The following is a 20,200-nucleotide window of genomic DNA, read 5'->3' as shown; positions in this document are numbered from 1 at the left end:
AGGCAGAGGTGGCACAGTGGAGGCAGAGGTGGCACAGAGGGTCACCGTGGAGGCAGAGGTGGCACAGGGGGACACAGTGGAGGCAGAAGTGACACAGTGGAGGCAGAGGTGGCACAGAGGGACACAGCGGAGGCAGAGGTGGCACAGAGGGACACAGCGGAGGCAGAGGTGGCACAGAGGGACACAGCGGAGGCAGAGGTGGCACAGAGGGGCACAGTGGAGGCAGAGGTGGCACAGGGGGACACAGTGGAGGCAGAGGCGGCACAGGGGGACACAGTGGAGGCAGAGGTGGCACAGGGGGACACAGTGGAGGCAGAGGCGGCACAGGGGGACACAGTGGAGGCAGAGGTGGCACAGTGGAGGCAGAGGTGGCACAGGGGGACACAGTGGAGGCAGAGGTGGCACAGAGGGACACAGTGGAGGCAGAGGTGGCACAGAGGGACACAGTGGAGGCAGAGGTGGCACAGAGGGACACAGTGGAGGCAGAGGTGGCACAGAGGGACACAGTGGAGGCAGAGGTGGCACAGTGGAGGCAGAGGTGGCATAGAGGGACACAGTGGAGGCAGAGGTGGCACAGAGGGACACAGTGGAGGCAGAGGTGGCACAGAGGGACACAGTGGAGGCAGAGGTGGCACAGAGGGGGACACAGTCGAGGCAGATGCAGCACAGAGGGACACCGTGGAGGCAGATGCAGCACAGAGGGACATCTTGGAGGCAGAAGTGGCACAGTGGAGGCAGATGTGGCACAGAGGGACACAGCGGAGGCAGAGGTGGCACAGAGGGACACAGTGGAGGCAGAGGTGGCACAGTGGAGGCAGAGGTGGCACAGTGGAGGCAGAGGTGGCACAGAGGGACACAGTGAAGGCAGAGGTGGCACAGAGGGTCACAGTGAAGGCAGAGGTGGCACAGAGGGACATCGTGGAGGCAGAAGTGGCACAATGGAGGCAGATGTGGCACAGAGGGACACAGCGGAGGCAGAGGTGGCACAGAGGGACACAGTGGAGGCAGAGGTGGCACAGTGGAGGCAGAGGTGGCACAGGGGGACACAGTGGAGGCAGAGGCGGCACAGAGGGTCACAGTGGTGGCAGAGGTGGCACAGTGGAGGCAGAGGTGGCACAGAGGGACACAGTGGAGGCAGAGGTGGCACAGAGGGACACAGTGAAGGCAGAGGTGGCACAGAGGGTCACAGTGAAGGCAGAGGTGGCACAGTGGAGGCAGAGGTGGCACAGAGGGACACAGGGGAGGCAGAGGCGGCACAGAGGGACACCGTGGAGGCAGAGGCGGCACAGAGGGTCACAGTGGAGGCAGAGGTGGCACAGTGGAGGCAGAGGTGGCACAGAGGGTCACCGTGGAGGCAGAGGCGGCACAGAGGGACACAGTGGAGGCAGAAGTGGTTCAGTGGAGGCAGATGTGGCACAGAGGGATACAGCGGAGGCAGAGGTGGCACAGAGGGACACAGCGGAGGCAGAGGTGGCACAGTGGAGGCAGAGGTGGCACAGAGGGACACAGTGGAGGCAGAGGTGGCACAGGGGGACACAGTGGAGGCAGCGGAACAAAGGAGACAGAGAAGGTACAGGGGAAAAAGATGGCACAGCGTTACGACTTAAGAAAGGATTCCGGTTATGAAGGAACCTAGAGTCCTTATCTCATTCATTAACTGAGGACTACTTGTACCATACATACCTTGGGTTAAACAACAGCAGGTTAAAAGTATATTGCAGCACTGAATAGGGCGCCACTTCAAGTGATTTTCCGCATAAGTGCACCAGTAGGCTGAATACTTGGTCAGCAGTTTCAGTTCAGGTCACAGTGGCCACATCTTTACAATCAGAGCTCTAGGCTAGAGTAGCCTCACTTGACACCTAGATGCTAATTTCGGTCTCTATTTACTATTCTACCAGAGGCTCCATTTCATGCCAGGTCTGGAATTAGTATCTAAATGCTGAACAATCGCCCCATCTCTGCTGCGTACGTCACGCCACTTTCTTCACTCCAACTTTTCACGTCTTAATGGCACCTGCATTCCGGGACTCTATTAACATCTGGAGGTCGTACACTAAACGGACCAATTAAATTTGTGAGGCATACCAAAAGAAATTACAGAAACTTCATTTAGGGGAGAAGAGAGTATATGGGGCAATAAACGTCCGGCCTTCCCACAAGAACGCCGCATAAACCCGGCACTTGCGAAGTTCTCACTCTCCGGCCCGGTTTAATGGCAGCGCGAGGCGGATCGGGAACGTTCAGTGCGAGGCCTACAGGCCCGTAAATCTAACCCTATACCTATTTCCAGCTGCTTGCCTCCTTACTCTAAGTGCTGCGCTGCGAATACATCACTCAACCATTCACATATTAAAGCAATTATCAAATCATGGAGAGTGAGGCAATTTTCATAGTTTGGCAGAACGGTTTTCACTTTCGGTAATTTTTTTTTGCGAGGAAGGGGGTGCGCCGGTCAGAACTCGATATGCGGTAGAAAAAACACAGGCGAGTATGTTTACAAGCTGGTGGATTTATGTGGCTGCGAGGTTTTCCAGCCGTGGAAAAAAGCTTATGAAGTTCTTCGATAAAAAAAGATCATTAAAAGTTGGAGGTATTTCTAAATCGGGGGCCAGGCTTTAAGCTGAAAGGCATGAGAAAGCGGTACGGTGTCACCAATGCACTGAAAAGAGAAGAGCGGAACCGAGAATAGCGCAGAAGAGAAGGCATTCATTGAGCCCACTTGTGTCCAGACCCAACTGCGTTAGTAGGCTAAAGGCCCTCATTGCTGGAGCCCAGCTCCCCGAATACAACGGTCAGAGTCTAACAAGTACCTGTACACAGAGCTTTACTGCAGAGCCGGGACAAGATCCTCCAGCAGCCAAGGCTGAGACACCAAAGTGCGCCCCTCCATCCCTCCCACCCCAGCCGTCACACACTGATTGCTATTAGACTAAGAGGGCCACAGGGCCCCCAACACCCCTAACACCTTAATATCTAGTTATCTGGCTTGCAGTCCCTGTCATGTATCCCCTTTTCTTATTTCTCTCTGCTTCATACACAATAGGGGAATGATAGCTGAGTGAGTTGTGTGCCCCCTCCTACATTGGGCAGGTGGTGTAGTGGTTAGCAGTCTTGCTTTGCAGCACTAGTTTACATCCCAGCCAGGGCATTAAGTGCAAGGAGTTTGTATGTTCTTCCTATGTCTACGTGGGTTTCCTCCAGGCACTCAGTTTTCTTCCCACATCCAAAAAATAAAGATAGGTTAATTTGCTCCCCCCTAAATTGACCCTAGACTACGATACATACACTACACGATACATACAGTACATAGACATAACTATGGTAGGGATTAGATTGTGAGCTCCTCTGAGGGACAATTTAAGTGTACCAGAGATGAGAAGCGCCTCAGGTTCCATACTTGCCTGGGGCTTCTTTGAGGCCGCTCGTCCCTCGAGGTCTTTCTGGGTGGCTCCTGTCACCCGCAATGATGGCCGAAAGCCTGGCCGAGTTGCGCTTCGAAGCGCATGAGCTGGCTGGCACGCTCCCCCTGGCTGGGAGCGATCTGTGATTGTGCAGTACCACTGCGCAGGCGCAGAGCGCTCCCAGGGTCGGGAGCATGACGGGAGAGCATGCCTGGCCGGGCATGCGCAATGAAGAGAGACTCTGTCAGGCTTTCATGCAGCACTGCGGGTGACGAGCCCCAGGCAAGTATGGAACCTAAGACGCTTCTCAGGTTCTCTTTAAGAGACAAGACAATATACTCTGTACAGCACTGCGGAAGATGTCGGCACCATATTAATACTAAATAATAATAATGCTACCCGTTCACATGTCCCGCTTGTACAGATACCACACCCAACGGACAAAAACCTGTGCCCAACAGTCAGCTCAGACCTCAGTCATAAAATATTCCGTACACAAGAGCATCTCAGCCAATCAACATTAGCCTCCTGCACAGGGGCGTAACTACGTCTCAAGGGAGCCCCTGGGAAACTTTTAGGGGTCCTCCTTCCTACATTCAGATCCCCATGCCTGACGAGAAGGAGGGGCTAAGACTTCCAACTCCTATACCAGGTTACCCTCCTCCAGTGCTCCCCTGGCTGAGTCAGACCTACAGATCAGCGCAGAAGCAGTGACAGCCTGGAGTTACCTCTTCCACCTTCTCTGCTGCTGCTTCTGCTGCAGCCACTAGGTGTCCTCTGCCTTCCTCTAAATAACAGTTTTTCTGCAAGTCAAAGCCATGTGACATGCCGAGGACCAAGAGGAAAGCTGGGCCACCTAGTGGCTGTAGCAGGAGCAACAGAGAGAAGGTGGAAGAGGCAAGTCCAGGCTGTCACTGCTTCCGCGCTGATCTGAAGGTCTGATTAGTCAGAGACAGTGGAGCAGGAAGAAAGAAGAAGTCTAGGCCCCTCCTTCCCATTTGCTCACCCCGATTTACATTCTGAAATTATCACAGATGATGACCTTGTTAAGTCCTGTCAGGTGCAGCTCTGCAAAATGTTTGGTTACTGAGAGTTCCGAAGCCAGTACAAAACATACCTGGTCTCCTAGAATACTCTGGGAGGAGAATTATGCATAGCTAAAGCGCCTAGGCTAAGCATCACTGGGAGGGTGGTGCTACATATAAATATACAGCAATATAAAGATATTTTTACACCGAGGAAGATGTGAGAAGGGTAAATGCTTCATTACACACTGAGCAGAGAGGAAGTAGACCAGAACGGATGATGAGGCCGAGCTGTAGTGCTGGCCACAAAGGGTTAACCTCTCAGAAGCACAGACAAGGTGGGCGGGGTCAGCTCTATGTTCTCTGAGAAAAACTGGCTGGCGCCCCTCCAATGTTACCTCATGTGAGTGATGGCAGGTTAGGGGGAGGAGAATGGGGAGTTCAGAGACTGATATTCAGCCTAAAGCCAGGCACACATTTCACATTGTGATTGGCCAACTTTTCCACCTCCATGCAGTGTGAGGGCCAACAGATTTTGAATATTATGAGAAGATTTGTGTCGGCAAACTCTCATACTAAACGGAGTTGGTAAAATTGGACAGTTATAGACCTATCAAAATTGGCAGTGTGTACCAGGCTTAAAGCAACATCTGACATTGACACGGTGCCGTTTTTTCAAATCCAGCAATAAAAAATAATTACATAAAAAGGGTTTATTTGCGACTCACAAAATGTTGCGCATTGCAAGCTACGATCTATTCCACATAATATGCATAAATTAGATTAAAGAGACTACAACATTTTCAGCCTTATTTCTTCAATCCTACAAGATCCTATACCTGTTCTAATGTGGTCTGTCTTACTGCATGCAGCCTTTCCTAGTTGCACAGTGGCTGTATTATCTCTGTTATATAATCTAATCTGCTTTCCTTTGTCAGCTTTGTCGGCTCAGGCAGGAATGCGCTGCTCTGCTGTGATAGGTAGACGTTATAGACACCCTCTCCACGCCCCCTCCAGGCTCTGTATGAGTTGCAGACTGAGCTTCTCTCAGCCTATCACATGCTGGTTAGCAGCCATGTTTTTTGTTTGTAAACGTTGCCTAAAACTGGCAATGACAAGCCAGGATTGCAGCAGTGAGTGGCAGAAACAGCACAGAGGGGCCCAGGAGAACATAATGAATAGAATGGTATGCTTTTTATTGTAAGAATTTTAGAGTACAGATTCTCTTTAAATACTGACAGTGCATGTTGGGTTGAATTATTGAGGCTCTTACGAGTTGGACGGCATTGCAGAACATTGGAGAGCATTAGTGACTGGCAAACCTGCCATTAAAAACAGCCAATCGTGGTAAAAGTGTGCAACTCTCGCTAAAGTCTTATCAGATTATTGCAACTGGATGCCCAAAGCAACAAGAATGTATTTTTAATAAATCCAGGACATCCTGTATTTATTAATGAGAACCTGTACTGCCTGAGTAAACAATATGACTGCATGGGATTAGCTATACAGTTAGTCCCCGCAGCCAAGGCCACGCACATTCCTTCACGGGACCCCAGCAGAGAAAACCGCCACCAGAGAGGGTTTCTTTTCTTTTCTTTTTTTTTTACCTAAAATTACACTAAAATCAGCAGTATGAGTAAAGGGGTAGAAGATGCCCAGGTTACAGATCACTACTTATAGTCTCCAGCCCTTTTCAATATGTAAAGTGTACCCGAGATAGGCGTTGTGGGGTTATTTATACGTACCATGAGCTTCCTGCAGCTCCATAAGGTGCACGGGGTCCCTCGCTGTCCTCTAGGAACCCCCCCCCCCCCCCCCCCGTAATGCAGCCAGTTGTGCGTTTCTGCACATGCGCGGCCACTTTCCGATACCCGGGAGTGTTCTGTGCCTGAACAGTATTACCGCGCAGACGCAGAACTACCCCAGCTGTGGGAGCATGACATAGGGTGCAAGCGAGGCCGGCCAGATCACTGGGAGGATTTACTAGTCAACAGAACGTCCGGATGGATAGGACAGCGAGGAAACCCACTCACTTAATGAAGCTGGAGGAAGCCCCAAGTATAAAGACTCTCCACAACGCCCACCTCAGGTTCCCTTTAACGTGTGCATGGTACATATGGATGTATGTTGGTAGCTGCCTTGGGGGATTACTTAAATGCACTGTCTGTCCAAGGGGATAAGGTTAGGCTACGTGCTCCTAGTGCCCGAATAGACTCGGTGCACTGAATGCTTGCATGTTTGCACTATGCATGTTACAGGGCCAGAGTTAGGACACATACAAACAATGGGGAAACTATGGCATGCGGTGTATGTGACTACACAAGAGATTAAATTATTTTGTAACAGACCCAAGCTTTTAAAGTGGACCTGAACTCAGGACTTCCTCTCTGCTCTTGAAAATAAGCAACAGCATAATAACCTTTAAATAAAAACAAACATTTCTTTATTACAGCTTGCAGAACACCCGCAATAAATCTGCAGTGTATCTACTTCCTACTTTCATGGAAGCAGACATAGGGTTAACCATCCATATTAGCAGCAGCTGTGTCTGCCAAATGTTTGTACTGACACAGCCGAGAGCTCAAATTACACTTGTGATTATTTACAGATGAGGGAGAATTAGACAGGCTCTTCTCTCTAAAAACAAAAATGTCTGTTTTCCTTCTGTCCTGTGCAAGAGTTCAGGTGCACTGTATCCTAGCTGTAGGGATAGCATTGGTTCCTGCACAATTGATTTATGAAAGATTTTGCAGGAGCATTTGCCTGCGAGTGTGCAGAGGATTAACAGACGTTGCAGTTTTATTTGCCACACCCTCTTTAGCACCACCCTATTGGATGATTATAAATTCTAGCTCGATGCGAGGAGCCTGGATTCTGTGGTTTTTTTTTACTTACCTCGGTAGAGGGAAGTCTTTGGATCTTCCAGAGGCTTCCTATGTCCTCCTGACCACAGAGCCTGTGATGGGACTCCCGGAAGATCGTTCCCATGCTCCTGTGCGAGAATGAGCACGGCCACACTTTGCCTATACAGTAGCACGGACCTGCTTGTGCTTTGGCAGAAAAAGCTGAGCCCGATCGGGGCCATGCTACTGCGCGAGCCATAGACAAAGGCTTTTCGGGAAGACAGCACTGGACCAGACTAGTGGAAGCCACTGGTTTACCCAGAGGCTTCTCTCTATTGAGGAGAGCAACCCTTTGCGTCAGTTTTTTCGCTACATGTACACTAAAAAAAATGAACCCACAGACATTGGGTGTAAAAACGTCACAATAAGTCTCCACAGAGCCCCACTTACTCTCTCTCCTTCTCCGTCAGCTTATCGTTGATGTTGTCTTTGATGGCAGATCTGGAGCCCTTGTGTAGGATAGGGTATCTCAGCGGTACATGGAGGAAGAAGGAGATCATAGACACCAAGTGCGCTGTATAACCCAGCGCTACGGCAACACTCCCATCATCCTTTGCTGCACAAAGAGAAAACAAGGGATTCATAAACAATGACTGTGTTCTACCATTCTGTTTAAAGCACACACGAACTGACAAATATGGACACGGCCATATTTACTTTTTAAAACAATACCATGAGAATGTGGATGGAATTATAAACAATTCACATGAACCGTATTTTATGTATATCATCAGCTGTTTGCCAGGGGGTTACAGTGCAGAAAACCCTCCCAGGGAGGCAAACCTATAGGAAGCCATACGTCAGGCGATTATCGGCAGATTCAACCAAGAGACAAATCTCTCTGTGACCGAATCAGCTGCCCATACACAGGAGGCAGATTCCTTATAGATTTAAGCATGACATATCTCAGGAATCGGCCGAGTCCGTTGCGTCCTGCGCTGTTCCCCTAGTGCATAAATGTGTATGTAATATGTGCATGTGTACATTACTTGACCTGTGTCGTGGTGCTCGTCCATCTTCTATAGTGAACCTCCAGACTAAAAATCTACGCAGCAGCACTGAAAAGGCTTGGTGTTTCTTAAAACAGTTTCAAAGCTTCAAAACTTTGTTTTTCTTACCCAAGCCTCATTTTTAGCTGCACAGAAGAAAACTGCCCGGGCATTTTTCCCCTGATGCTGTGCAAAGCATGATGGGATTTCTGATGATCCTGTTCTCCTTCTGCAGTTTTGGTGCAAAAATTTTTTTTTAAATGTTGAATTTGAAGCCTAGCGGGTGCAGCTGGGAGGGGTGATCAGGACACAGGACAGTTGAAACTGTCTCTCATGCTCCCTGTCACCTCTTTTCAACCAAAAAGATGGCTTCCCCCATGAAAAAGATGGCTGCCCCCATGAAATCACAAACATTTGCCTGTTCTTTTAAAACAGGGTGGGTAAGAGATTATATTACCTATCTATTTTAATTATCATAACTAATATAACTTAATGACAGTATGTTTGTTTAGGTTGAATTTCCCCTTTACATCAGTCGCTCTTCCATTAGCTCTATACACGGCGTGGCATGTGTGATGTCACACACTTGCCGCATGCTATGCGCCAGTGGCATGTATGGGGCTAATGGAAGAGGGGTGGATTCGGAAGACGGACGGGCACCGCAACACAGCACAGCACAGGTAATGTATAAATACACACTTACATGTACATTTATACACTGGGGGAACAGCATCGGGGGGTTTCATCACTCGCCATTACAGACGTACCCGATCGGCCACAACGGTCTGACATCTTGCAGCATGTGTGATCAACATGCTTGGGCCCGAAATTGGTCGCATCATCCATCAGGCATGCACATGGCAACACCGATTTTCATCTGATTCAATAATTACCTAGAGACTTGGAGGACGATCGACCATCTCAATCGATGATTATTGAATCGGATGGTCAATCGTCCGCCAAGTCAATAGATGTATGGGAACCTTAAAGAGGAACTTCAGCCTAAACAAACATACTGTCATTAAGTTACATTAGTTATGTTAATTAAAATAGATAGGTAATATAATCTCTTACCCACCCTGTTTTAAAATAAAAGGCTAATGTTTGATTTCATGATGGAAGCCATCTTTTTGGTTGAAGGTGACAGGAGCATGAGACACAGTTCCAACTGTCCTGTGTGCTGATCACGTTGCTAGGCAACATGAACAACAACATAGGAAATCCCATCATGCTTTGCACAGCATCAGGGAAAAAAAGCCCGGGCAGTTTTCTTTGATGGGTGGAGCTTAGCTAAAAATGTAGCTAAAAATGATGCTTTATAAGAAAAACAAAGTTCTGATGCTGTGAAACTGTTAAACACCAAGCCTTTTCAGTTCTGCTGAGTAGATTTTTAGTCTGGAGGTTCACTTTAACAGTCATACTACAAGATGCTCCAGGCTGCATTACTCAGCTCTACACTGCTCAGCAAGGAACAGGCACACACGGGAGGAAAACTGCTGAGTTATCTCAGTCATTAATAATGGATGTAAGCAGGCTGTTCTGGAACACCCTGTACAATAACAATACAAACTATGATGACTAATCACACTGCCGACACACTCTGCTTTGATGAGAGAAAAGCCCGTTCCATTAGTAAAAGCAACACAGTCCAGCCAGCAGAATCCATCAGTCATGAGGAGGAGAATAAAGCTCTCTCTCTGACATGTATTACTCTGGCCTGAGAAACTTGCTGCCACAGGAGGACACACTGGGCGGGGAAACTTGCTGCCACAAGAGGACACTCTGAGCGGGGAAACTTGCTGCCACAAGAGGACACACTGGGCGGGGAAACTTGCTGCCACAAGAGGACACGCTGGGCGGGGAAACTTGCTGCCACAAGAGGACACGCTGGGCGGGGAAACTTGCTGCCACAAGAGGACACGCTGGGCGGGGAAACTTGCTGCCACAAGAGGACACGCTGGGCGGGGAAACTTGCTGCCACAAGAGGACACGCTGGGCGGGGAAACTTGCTGCCACAAGAGGACACGCTGGGCGGGGAAACTTGCTGCCACAAGAGGACACGCTGGGCGGGGAAACTTGCTGCCACTAGAGGACACGCTGGGCGGGGAAACTTGCTGCCACAAGAGGACACGCTGGGCAGGGAAACTTGCTGCCACAAGAGGACACGCTGGGCGGGGAAACTTGCTGCCACAAGAGGACACGCTGGGCGGGGAAACTTGCTGCCACAAGAGGACACGCTGGGCGGGGAAACTTGCTGCCACAGGAGGACACGCTGGGCGGGGAAACTTGCTGCCACAAGAGGACACGCTGGGCGGGAAAACTTGCTGCCACAAGAGGACACGCTGGGCGGGGAAACTTGCTGCCACAAGAGGACACGCTGGGCGGGGAAACTTGCTGCCACAAGAGGACACGCTGGGCGGGGAAACTTGCTGCCACAAGAGGACACGCTGGGCGGGGAAACTTGCTGCCACAAGAGGACACACTGGGCGGGGAAACTTGCTGCCACAGGAGGACACACTGGGCGGGGAAACTTGCTGCCACAGGAGGACACACTGGGCGGGGAAACTTGCTGCCACAGGAGGACACACTGGGCGGGGAAACTTGCTGCCACAAGAGAAAAAAAACACTGGGCGGGGAAACTTGCTGCCACAAGAGAACACACTGGGCGGGGAAACTTGCTGCCACAAGAGGACACACTGGGCGGGGAAACTTGCTGCCACAAGAGGACACACTGGGCGGGGAAACTTGCTGCCACAAGAGGACACACTGGGCGGGGAAACTTGCTGCCACAGGAGGACACACTGGGCGGGGAAACTTGCTGCCACAGGAGGACACACTGGGTGGGGAAACTTGCTGCCACAGGAGGACACACTGGGCGGGGAAACTTGCTGCCACAGGAGGACACACTGGGCGGGGAAACTTGCTGCCACAAGAGGACACACTGGGCGGGGAAATTTGCTGCCACAAGAGGACACGCTGGGCGGGGAAACTTGCTGCCACAAGAGGACACACTGGGCGGGGAAACTTGCTGCCACAAGAGGACACGCTGGGCGGGGAAACTTGCTGCCACAAGAGGACACGCTGGGCGGGGAAACTTGCTGCCACAAGAGGACACGCTGGGTGGGGAAACTTGCTGCATAAAACTATTAGCCCAAATGTTACCTTGAAAATCCTCTGAATTCGGTAATTTCACATCACATATAAGATAGTCCTTTTGGTCTTGCTGTGGGGGAGAGAGCAAAGAATTAGGGGGGTAATGTCAATAATAAAAGCAGCAATAAACACAAAATTAGGAAATGGCTATTGCGTTTAAATGTTGGCCCCTGACTTGCCCTTTCAAGTTGGTTGAAGCAGACCTAAACTTAGAACTTATGGTGTGTACACAATTGAAAGATAAATGAAAGATATCAGACCAATTTTACCCCCTTCCATGTAGTATGAGAGCCATACCTACAGTCTTTTCTATGGAGTTGAACTCCCCATCAGATAAAACTCTTTGCAAGATGCTGCACACACAGATGCTGTAGACATTTAAAAGATCATTATCTGCAAAAGATCTGTTCCTGCAAAAGATCCGTTCCTGCAAAATGCATTCATAGCCTATGATATCTGCAGATCCTCATACACACCTTGTTTAACAGACTTCATCTGCATATCTGAATCATTTGCAGATCTAAAAATCCATCCTGGTGGATTTGATCCGCAAATGATCTGCAGATGAATGTCAGTTAAACCAGGTGTGTATGAGGATCTGCAGATATCATAGACTATGAATGCATTTTGCAGGAAGGGATTTTTGCAGGAACAGATCCTTTGCAGATACTGATCTTTTGCGTGTGTACAGCATCTTTGTGTGCAGCATCTTGCAAAGATTTGTATCTGATGGGGAGTTCAGCTCAATAGAATAGACTGTGTAGGTATGGCTCTCATACTACATGGAAGGGGGTAAAATTGGTCTGTGATCTTTCATTTTTCAAACACTGTGGTCTGATGTGGGTATGCACCCTTACTCTCTGCTCTAAAAGGAAAGTAACAGCATAATAACCTTTAAAGAAAAACATTTATTACAACTTACAGAAATCTTACAAAACCCCTGCAGTGTTTACTTCCTGCTATCCTGGAAGCACAGAAATTGTTAACCTCCAGTGTATACACAGGACAGTTCAGATACAGCTGACAGCCTTGATTTACACTTACTGATAAGGCCTAACTGGACAGGCGAATTGCTCAAAAGATACACAGTGAGCTTCTTATGCTCGGTACACACAATGAGATTTTCTGGCAGATTTACTGCAAGATAGATAATTTACAACTTGTTTGATCTGATATCTGATAGATTCTCGGTTCGATTTTCCATAGAAGAGAACAGATAATTGATCGGAATCAGATGGGAAATTTAACAGTGTGTACCAGGCATTAGGCACTACAGTATATGTGCTTTCATTGTCTACTGTGCAAGAGTTTAGGTCCGCTTTAAGACAGGTTCAGTCAAAGCAGGTTTCTTCAGCGCCGAAACGAAGCTCCGCTATAATGTGTGGGGCAGGTAAATGTAATTTGGGGTTCTGGCGATCAGACCCCGAATTAAATATCCCTCCGAGTTGCTACAACTCAGAAGAATAGTATTTATTTATTATTATGAAATTATTATTATTATAAAATTTATTTATTTGTCACCTCTGGTATCCTTTAAAGAGGAACTCCAGTGAAAATAATGTATTAAAAAAGTGCTTCATTTTTACAATAACGATGTATAAATGATTTAGTCAGTGTTTGCCCATTGTAAAATCTTTCCTCTCCCCGATTTACATTCTGAGATTTATCACATGGTGACATTTTTACTGCTGGCAGGTGATGTCACTGAGCATAAGATTTTTGTTTTACCGTAGACTCTGCTGCTCAATTGTGCAACCGTCTGTTATCAGATATACAGTGATTCGGTGCAGGCACAATAAACTAAAGAATTTTGTAGTACACGAAATTAGCCATTGACACCTTTTCATCCTGTATTAAATATATGTCTTTATTGCACAATTCCTTAACACACGATAGCTCCTCTATGGAACCATAACACAGACAGCTATAAAAAACTCATTTCTGCGCAGAAATTACAGGTCACTGTAAGTAGCTGCTGCTAGCTTTTTTTGCAGTTGGAAAAAAAAATTCCCACAAGGTAACAAGGTTCCTAGTGTGATGGCCTTACCATGGTCCTGACATCACACCGTGGGAGGTTTTTCACCCCAATATCAGCCATACAGAAACACAACTGCCCCCCCCCCCCCCCCCCCCAGATGATCTGTTTGTGAAAAGGTAATGGTTTCTCATGTAAAAGGGGATATCAGCTACTGATTGGGATGAAGTTCAATTTTTGGGCATGGTTTCTTTTTAAGCTGCAGTAGGGTGAGCTGTTATTCAACACACCCTGCGCCCAGCTCGGTGGCATACTAATACAAACGCAGAATCTACCTGGAGGGTGAATTTGCTGCTGGGGAAGGGCCAGAGCACTTCTTCCTCCCCCCCCCCCACCCCCCCATTTACTATTTGCCCCAATGCCCCACTGTAGCTTGAACTGGCCTTGGGGAGGCCAGCACTGACTGACTGGCATTCTAACAACCAAATGTAGAAACGGCTTCTGGCAGGTCATTTAAACTGAGGCTTAGACATTATCTTTCCAGGGGCAGGAGAAGTAATTTCAATTATTATTTCTTCACGACTGATTATAAGTGAAGGAAAAAAAGACAGGATTAAAATAATGAGTTTCTATAACTTGGGTGTTACTTTAATACTTTGTGGAATGCACAGAGCATTCACAAGCGTACACTGTGACATCACTGGATAGCACGCAGTGACAACGCTGCATAGCGACATCGCTGGATGACACACACAGTGGCACCGCTTGATAGCGCGCTCAGCGACATCACTGGATAGCGTTTGGGAAAACTGGTCATACCGTTAGGGGCAGACAGCTGGAGCAGTGCAGCCACCTTCATCTACTCAGATACAAAATCTACTTCACTAAGCAGGAGGTCTCTGCCCGTCACTCACCACATCAATGGGATAAATATAGGAGAGCTCAGACAGCAGCTGCCGACAGCGGATGGTCAGCTGGGCGTTGGTCTTCAGGAATGATTCTCTGCAAAATAAAAAGAGCCGTCAATGAGCGGAGTCTGCGTCACGGAGCAGAACCGCGCGCAAGCTGCTGGAGGGCGGAGTCTGCCCCACGGAGCCGGACCGCGCACGCCGCTGGAGGGCAGAGTCTGCCTCACAGAGACAAACCGCACATGCTGCTGGAGGGCGGAGTCTGCCCCACAGAGATGGACCGCGCACTGCAGAGACGGACTGCGCACGCTGCTGGAGGGCGGAGTCTGCCCCACGGAGCAGGACCGCGCACGCCGCTGGAGGGCAGAGTCTGCCTCACAGAGACAAACCGCACATGCTGCTGGAGGGCGGAGTCTGCCCCACAGAGATGGACCGCGCACTCTGCTGGAGGGCGGAGTCTGCCCCACGGAGCAGGACCGCACCCGTTGCTGGAGGGTGGAGTCTGCCCCACGGAGACGGACCGCACACGTTGCTGGAGGGCAGAGTCTACCTCCTCGCAGAGAAAGAACGGGCACGCTGCTGGAGGGCGGAGTCTGCCCAATGGAGACGGACCGCACAGGCTGCTGGAGGGTGGAGTCTGTCCCGCGGAGATGCATAAGCTCCGCCTTACCTTTTTGCGGTACATTCTTTCCTGAGCTCATTAAGCGATTCGCTCTTCTTCTGCAACTTCTCGTGCTGCACATTAAACTTGTTATCTGTAAAGAGAAAAAATGTATAAACAAAATGTAAAGTGACCCTGTACTGACCTCAGTCTCCAGTCACATATGAATGGCAATATGGCTTTCCCACGGTGCCTGGGGGAAATAAAACGCCCTGTTATAATCACACATGGTTTGGGTATTCTGCCGTATGAGAGTGCCCTCCCCACCAGTCAGGTCCAGATTGTAATATCACATCAGTGGTCACTCACTAAAGGCCCATATCCACGGGACGGCAAAATCACAGGGAACGAATGATAAACAGCAGGTCGTGCTGATACTGACGGGTGAGTACAGTCAGCGCACCACGAGACCGAGTACCGCATGTTGCCTTTGTTCTCACCACTCTCCCCACCCCCTGCTGGAAACCACTTTGTCGCATGTGCTTGTCGTCCTTCTGCCCCTCTGCACAGTGGCGACAGAGCTTGGCAAAAAGTCTTCAGGTGGGCAGCACGGTGGCGTAGTGGTTAGCAGTCTCGCCTTGCAGCGCTGGGTCCTAGGTTTGAAACCCAGCCAGGGCACTATCTGTATGGTCTCCCCATGTCTGCGTGGGTTTCCTCCGGGCACCCAGTTTCCTTCCACATCCCAAAAACATACAGATAAGTTCAAAGGCTTTCCCTCAAATTGGCCCAAGATTATGATACATGCACTACATGATACATAACTAGACATGTGACTATGGTAGGGATTAGATTGTGAGCTCCTCCGAGGGATAGTTAGTGATAATATATACTCTGTACAGCGCTGCAGAAGATGTCGGCGCTATATAAATACTAAATAATAATGACAATCTAGCCTACGGGTGTGTACACTCATTCAGTTTTGATTGGTCAATTCTACCATCTCCATGGTACTACTGCGCGGCACAGAATGCTCCCAGAGTAGGGAGCGCACCTGGCCAAGCATGCGGGACTTGGCCAGGATTTCGGGCGACGAGAGGCTGAGAGGCCTCAAGCGGCGTACGAGAGGAATTGGTGCAGGAGACATCCTGTACGGCTTATCCTGCTCCTGCACAAATTCCTATTGATGTTAAAGACTATTCCTCCTCCAGGCAGCCATGGATGGTAGGGAATGAAATAATTTGGCTTCAGGCAATTGCTGGAGGCCGAATTATAGTGTTTTATAAGTAACTTCATCTCAGTCTTCTGACGGCTCTGAAGTTACTTACTTCTGCGCCCAATTCTCCTGCGCTGGAATGGCAGTGTTCGCTCAAGAGACCCTCCCAGCGTCTCAAATGGTAAAAACATTTTACAGCAATCCATATTAGCAGCAAGTGAAAAACTGTATCCACAGACATGCTGCAGTAATTGATAGGTAGAGGACTCCTTTAGGTGTCCCAGAATCCTCCTGTGAACAGACATCACTTACGTCTCACATTCAGCGCATTACGTTCCTTGTGCAGAAGCTCCACCTCTCGGCCCAGCGCTTTCTTCTGCCTCTCCAGCTCGTCCTGGAGCACCAATATCTTCAGCCGCAAACACTCGCTCTCTTTCTTCTGCAGAAAGCAATGATGAACAGAATGAACACATACGTTTTATCATAGTCACATAGGAAGAGCCCCTACTAGCAGAAATTATCCCTTGTAGAAAGGTTTACTTGTAGATTTTTAGTATAGCCTAGATTCTTTTTGGGGATCTTCCACCCCAGTATTAAGGTGTCCATACATCACTCAATATTGCAGTCCGACCGACCTAATCATTTTATCAAAACTGTTTACTGACTAGTGGACCGATGAAAATACTCCAGGGGAGGGGGGGGGGGGGAATTCCATTTCCTGGGAGGGACAGAGACACTTCCGATATTACCAATATTTTGCTATAGCTAAACCTAACCCTATTCTCCCACAAACCCTACCTCTACTGATGCCAAAGTCTAACCCCCCCGCCGCACCAAGATGCTTTGCCATAACCCCTTCCCCTGATGATGCCTTACCCAAACCACCGCCCCTGCCCACCCACTTGTAACCCTAATGGACCAGCTCTTCCGATGCCTAATGCTAACTGATCCCCCTTCCCCCCAGCGATACCTAACCCTAACTGCACCCCCTACCCCTGCAATGCCTAACCCTAACTGCACCCCCGACCCCTGCAATGCCTAACCCTAACTGCACCCCCTACCCCTGCAATGCCTAACCCTAACTGCAGTGTTCTCCCCAGGACCTATTAAGTGGGCGGGCCGCCCGGCTGTTTTGAAACCCCGCCCGGGTGCTCCAAGGCCCGCCCGCATCACATGCTCATGTGCGCTGCTGTCTGCTCGCATAGAGCGGGTCTCCCTCTGAATTGCAATCCCTAGTTCCGGCTGCGCTGCCCTCCTGGCGCCTGTAGAGTTGTCATATTAAGAGCAGCGGCAGCCTCCTTGAAGTAGTAGCGCTTGTCCACGGCACCGTCTTGCCGCTCTGCTGGAACACTGTGACCCACTTCCTCAGCCCGCTGATGCCCGGCTTCTGATCGCAGTACGGCGTCACGCTGAGTGTCTTCACAGCCATGATGGCTGCGAGGAGTATACACGTGCTGCAGGCAGCCCAGGGGAGCCACTGGCCAGGCCACTGTACGGACGGGAGGGTGGGTGAGAGTACTGGAGGGGACCGGAGGATGTGCTCCCTAGTTCCGGCTGCGCTGCATCATTATAGCGCATTACTGCAGCAGCACATCACTTCTCTCCCATATCCCTGCGGCAGCGATCTGAAGATCGAAACAGAACTCTACAGGCAGGAAGCGCAACCGGAACTAGGGAGCACATCCTCCGGTCCCCTCCAGTACTCTCACCCACCCTCCCGTCCGTACAGTGGCCTGGCCAGTGGCTCCCCTGGGCTGCCTGCAGCACGTGTATACTCCTCGCAGCCATCATGGCTGTGAAGACACTCAGCGTGACGCCGTACTGCGATCAGAAGCCGGGCACCAGCGGGCTGAGGAAGTGGGTCACAGTGTTCCAGCAGAGCGGCAGGACGGTGCCGTGGACAAGCACCTACTACTTCAAGGAGGCCATTCAGCTCATCCTCGCGGCTGCCAATGGGGTGAGCAGGGGGAGGGGGTGACATTGGGAAATGTTAAGGCATAGCTCCCACCTGTGCCTCTTTGGGAGCCCTGTCCCCCTGTCCCTCTCTCCTCCTCATTCGTCCCTCTTTCTATGTAAATATATTTATCTATCTATATATATCTCTCTCCACTAAAAATGTGTTTGACTGTAAATTTTATTCCCATCCTTTAAATTGATATATCACTAATAGTAAAATGTTACCATGAAGGAAAATGAACCAGGATAAAAAGGACCAGGGTGGTTTGAATTATAAAACAACATATTTTTCTTATGAAATCTTTATGGTATGCATGAATAGGGTTGTGATGGTGGTGTGGCAGGGGCATGGCTTAAGTGTCCCTCTTCCTCATCTCAAAAAGTTGGGCGGTATGGTTAAGGGGAGGAAGCGGTGTTAAAGTGCAAGCATACTGGATCAGGGCAGAGGGGTACCCTATACTGCAGGGTGTAATAATCATAGAATGGTTGTGTATTTATAAATAGAATGGTTGTAGTAATGCTGCAATGTATGTGCTGTAATGTAGGGTGATGGGATGGGATCACTAATAAGCTGTAGGTCGGTGCAATCATGTGGAGTGGGGCGGGTGATGTAAGGGAGCATACTGAAGTGCAGTAATATGTGGAATGTGATAGTGGTACAGTATTGTATGAAATGTGTCTGAGTGCAATAACCTATGTTATAAGGTAATAGTATTGTTTGAGTTGTCTATTGGGAGATAGGTGGAGCTGCAGTAAAGTATTAGGTGAGAGTAATGGGGGTGAAGGGACGCATGGTGATAGGGATTGCAGTAATGCATGGGACGTGATAGGGGGTGCAGCGATGAATGTGATGTGATAGGGGGTGCAGGAATGCATGGGCCATGATAGGGGGTGCAGAGGACGTAATAGGGGGTACAGGGATGTCCTATGCTGTAAGCAGAGTTGCCGGCCCTGCTTTCCCCTGGTTGCAACCCACCCGGCTACTTTTTCATGCCACCCGGCTGGAAAAAAATTCTGGGGAGAACACTGAACTGCACCCCCTACCCCTGCAATGCCTACCCCTAACTGCACCCCTGACCCCTGCGATGCCTAACCCTAACTGCACCCCCTACCCCTGCGATGCCTAACCCTAACTGCACCCCCGACCCCTGCAATGCCTAACCCTAACTGCACCCCCGACCCCTGCAATGCCTAACCCTAACTGCACCCCCTACCCCTGCAATGCCTAACCCTAACTGCACCCCCTACCCCTGCAATGCCTAACCCTAATTGCACCCCTGACCCCTGCGATGCCTAACCCTAACTGCACCCCCTACCCCTGCGATGCCTAACCCTAACTGCACCCCCTACCCCTGCAATGCCTAACCCTAACTGCACCCCCTACCCCTGCAATGCCTAACCCTAACTGCACCCCCTACCCCTGCAATGCCTAACGCTAACTGCACCCCCGACCCCTGCGATGCCTAACCCTAACTGCACCCCCTACCCCTGCGATGCCTAACCCTAACTGCACCCCCTACCCCTGCGATGCCTAACCCTAACTGCACCCCCTACCCCTGCGATGCCTAACCCTAACTGCACCCCCTACCCCTGCGATGCCTAACCCTAACTGCACCCCCTACCCCTGCGATGTCTAACCCTAACTGCACCCCCTACCCCTGCAATGCCTAACCCTAACTGCACCCCCTACCCCTGCAATGCCTAACCCTGACTGCACCCCCGACCCCTGCGATGCCTAACCCTAACCCTAACTGCACCCCCTGCCCCTGCAATGCCTAACCCTAACTGCACCCCCCACCCCTGCAATACCTAACCCCAACTGCACCCCCTACCCCTGCAATGCCTAACCCTAACTGCACCCCTGACCCCTGCAATACCTAACCCTAACTGCACCCCCGACCCCTGCAATACCTAACCCTAACTGCAGCCCCTACCCCTGCAATACCTAACCCTAACTGCACCCCTGACCCCTGCGATGCCTAACCCTAACTGCACCCCCTGCCCCTGCAATGCCTAACCCTAACTGCACCCCCTACCCCTGCAATGCCTAACCCTAACTGCAGCCCCTACCCC

General features: G+C 50.0%; 1 protein-coding gene across 9 annotated transcripts in view; it reads right to left on the bottom strand.

Annotated features, from left to right (window-relative positions):
• The window catches only part of UVRAG (UV radiation resistance associated), a 300,947-nt gene that overhangs the window by 37,042 nt on the left and 243,705 nt on the right, over window positions 1-20,200 (bottom strand). For all 9 annotated transcript variants that reach the window (XM_068266640.1, XM_068266642.1, XM_068266636.1 and 6 more), the window contains 5 exons: window positions 16,484-16,610; window positions 15,028-15,112; window positions 14,364-14,451; window positions 11,484-11,544; window positions 7,723-7,888 (listed from right to left, as the gene is read on the bottom strand). In XM_068266640.1, the coding sequence (XP_068122741.1) occupies window positions 7,723-7,888; window positions 11,484-11,544; window positions 14,364-14,451; window positions 15,028-15,112; window positions 16,484-16,610 (527 nt within the window). The remainder of the gene's footprint in view (window positions 1-7,722; window positions 7,889-11,483; window positions 11,545-14,363; window positions 14,452-15,027; window positions 15,113-16,483; window positions 16,611-20,200) is intronic.

This window comes from Hyperolius riggenbachi, chromosome 2 (assembly GCF_040937935.1).
Source record: "Hyperolius riggenbachi isolate aHypRig1 chromosome 2, aHypRig1.pri, whole genome shotgun sequence".
NCBI lineage: Eukaryota > Metazoa > Chordata > Amphibia > Anura > Hyperoliidae > Hyperolius > Hyperolius riggenbachi.
The sequence above is the reverse complement of the archived record's forward strand: the minus strand, read 5'-3'. Positions and strand labels throughout refer to the sequence as shown.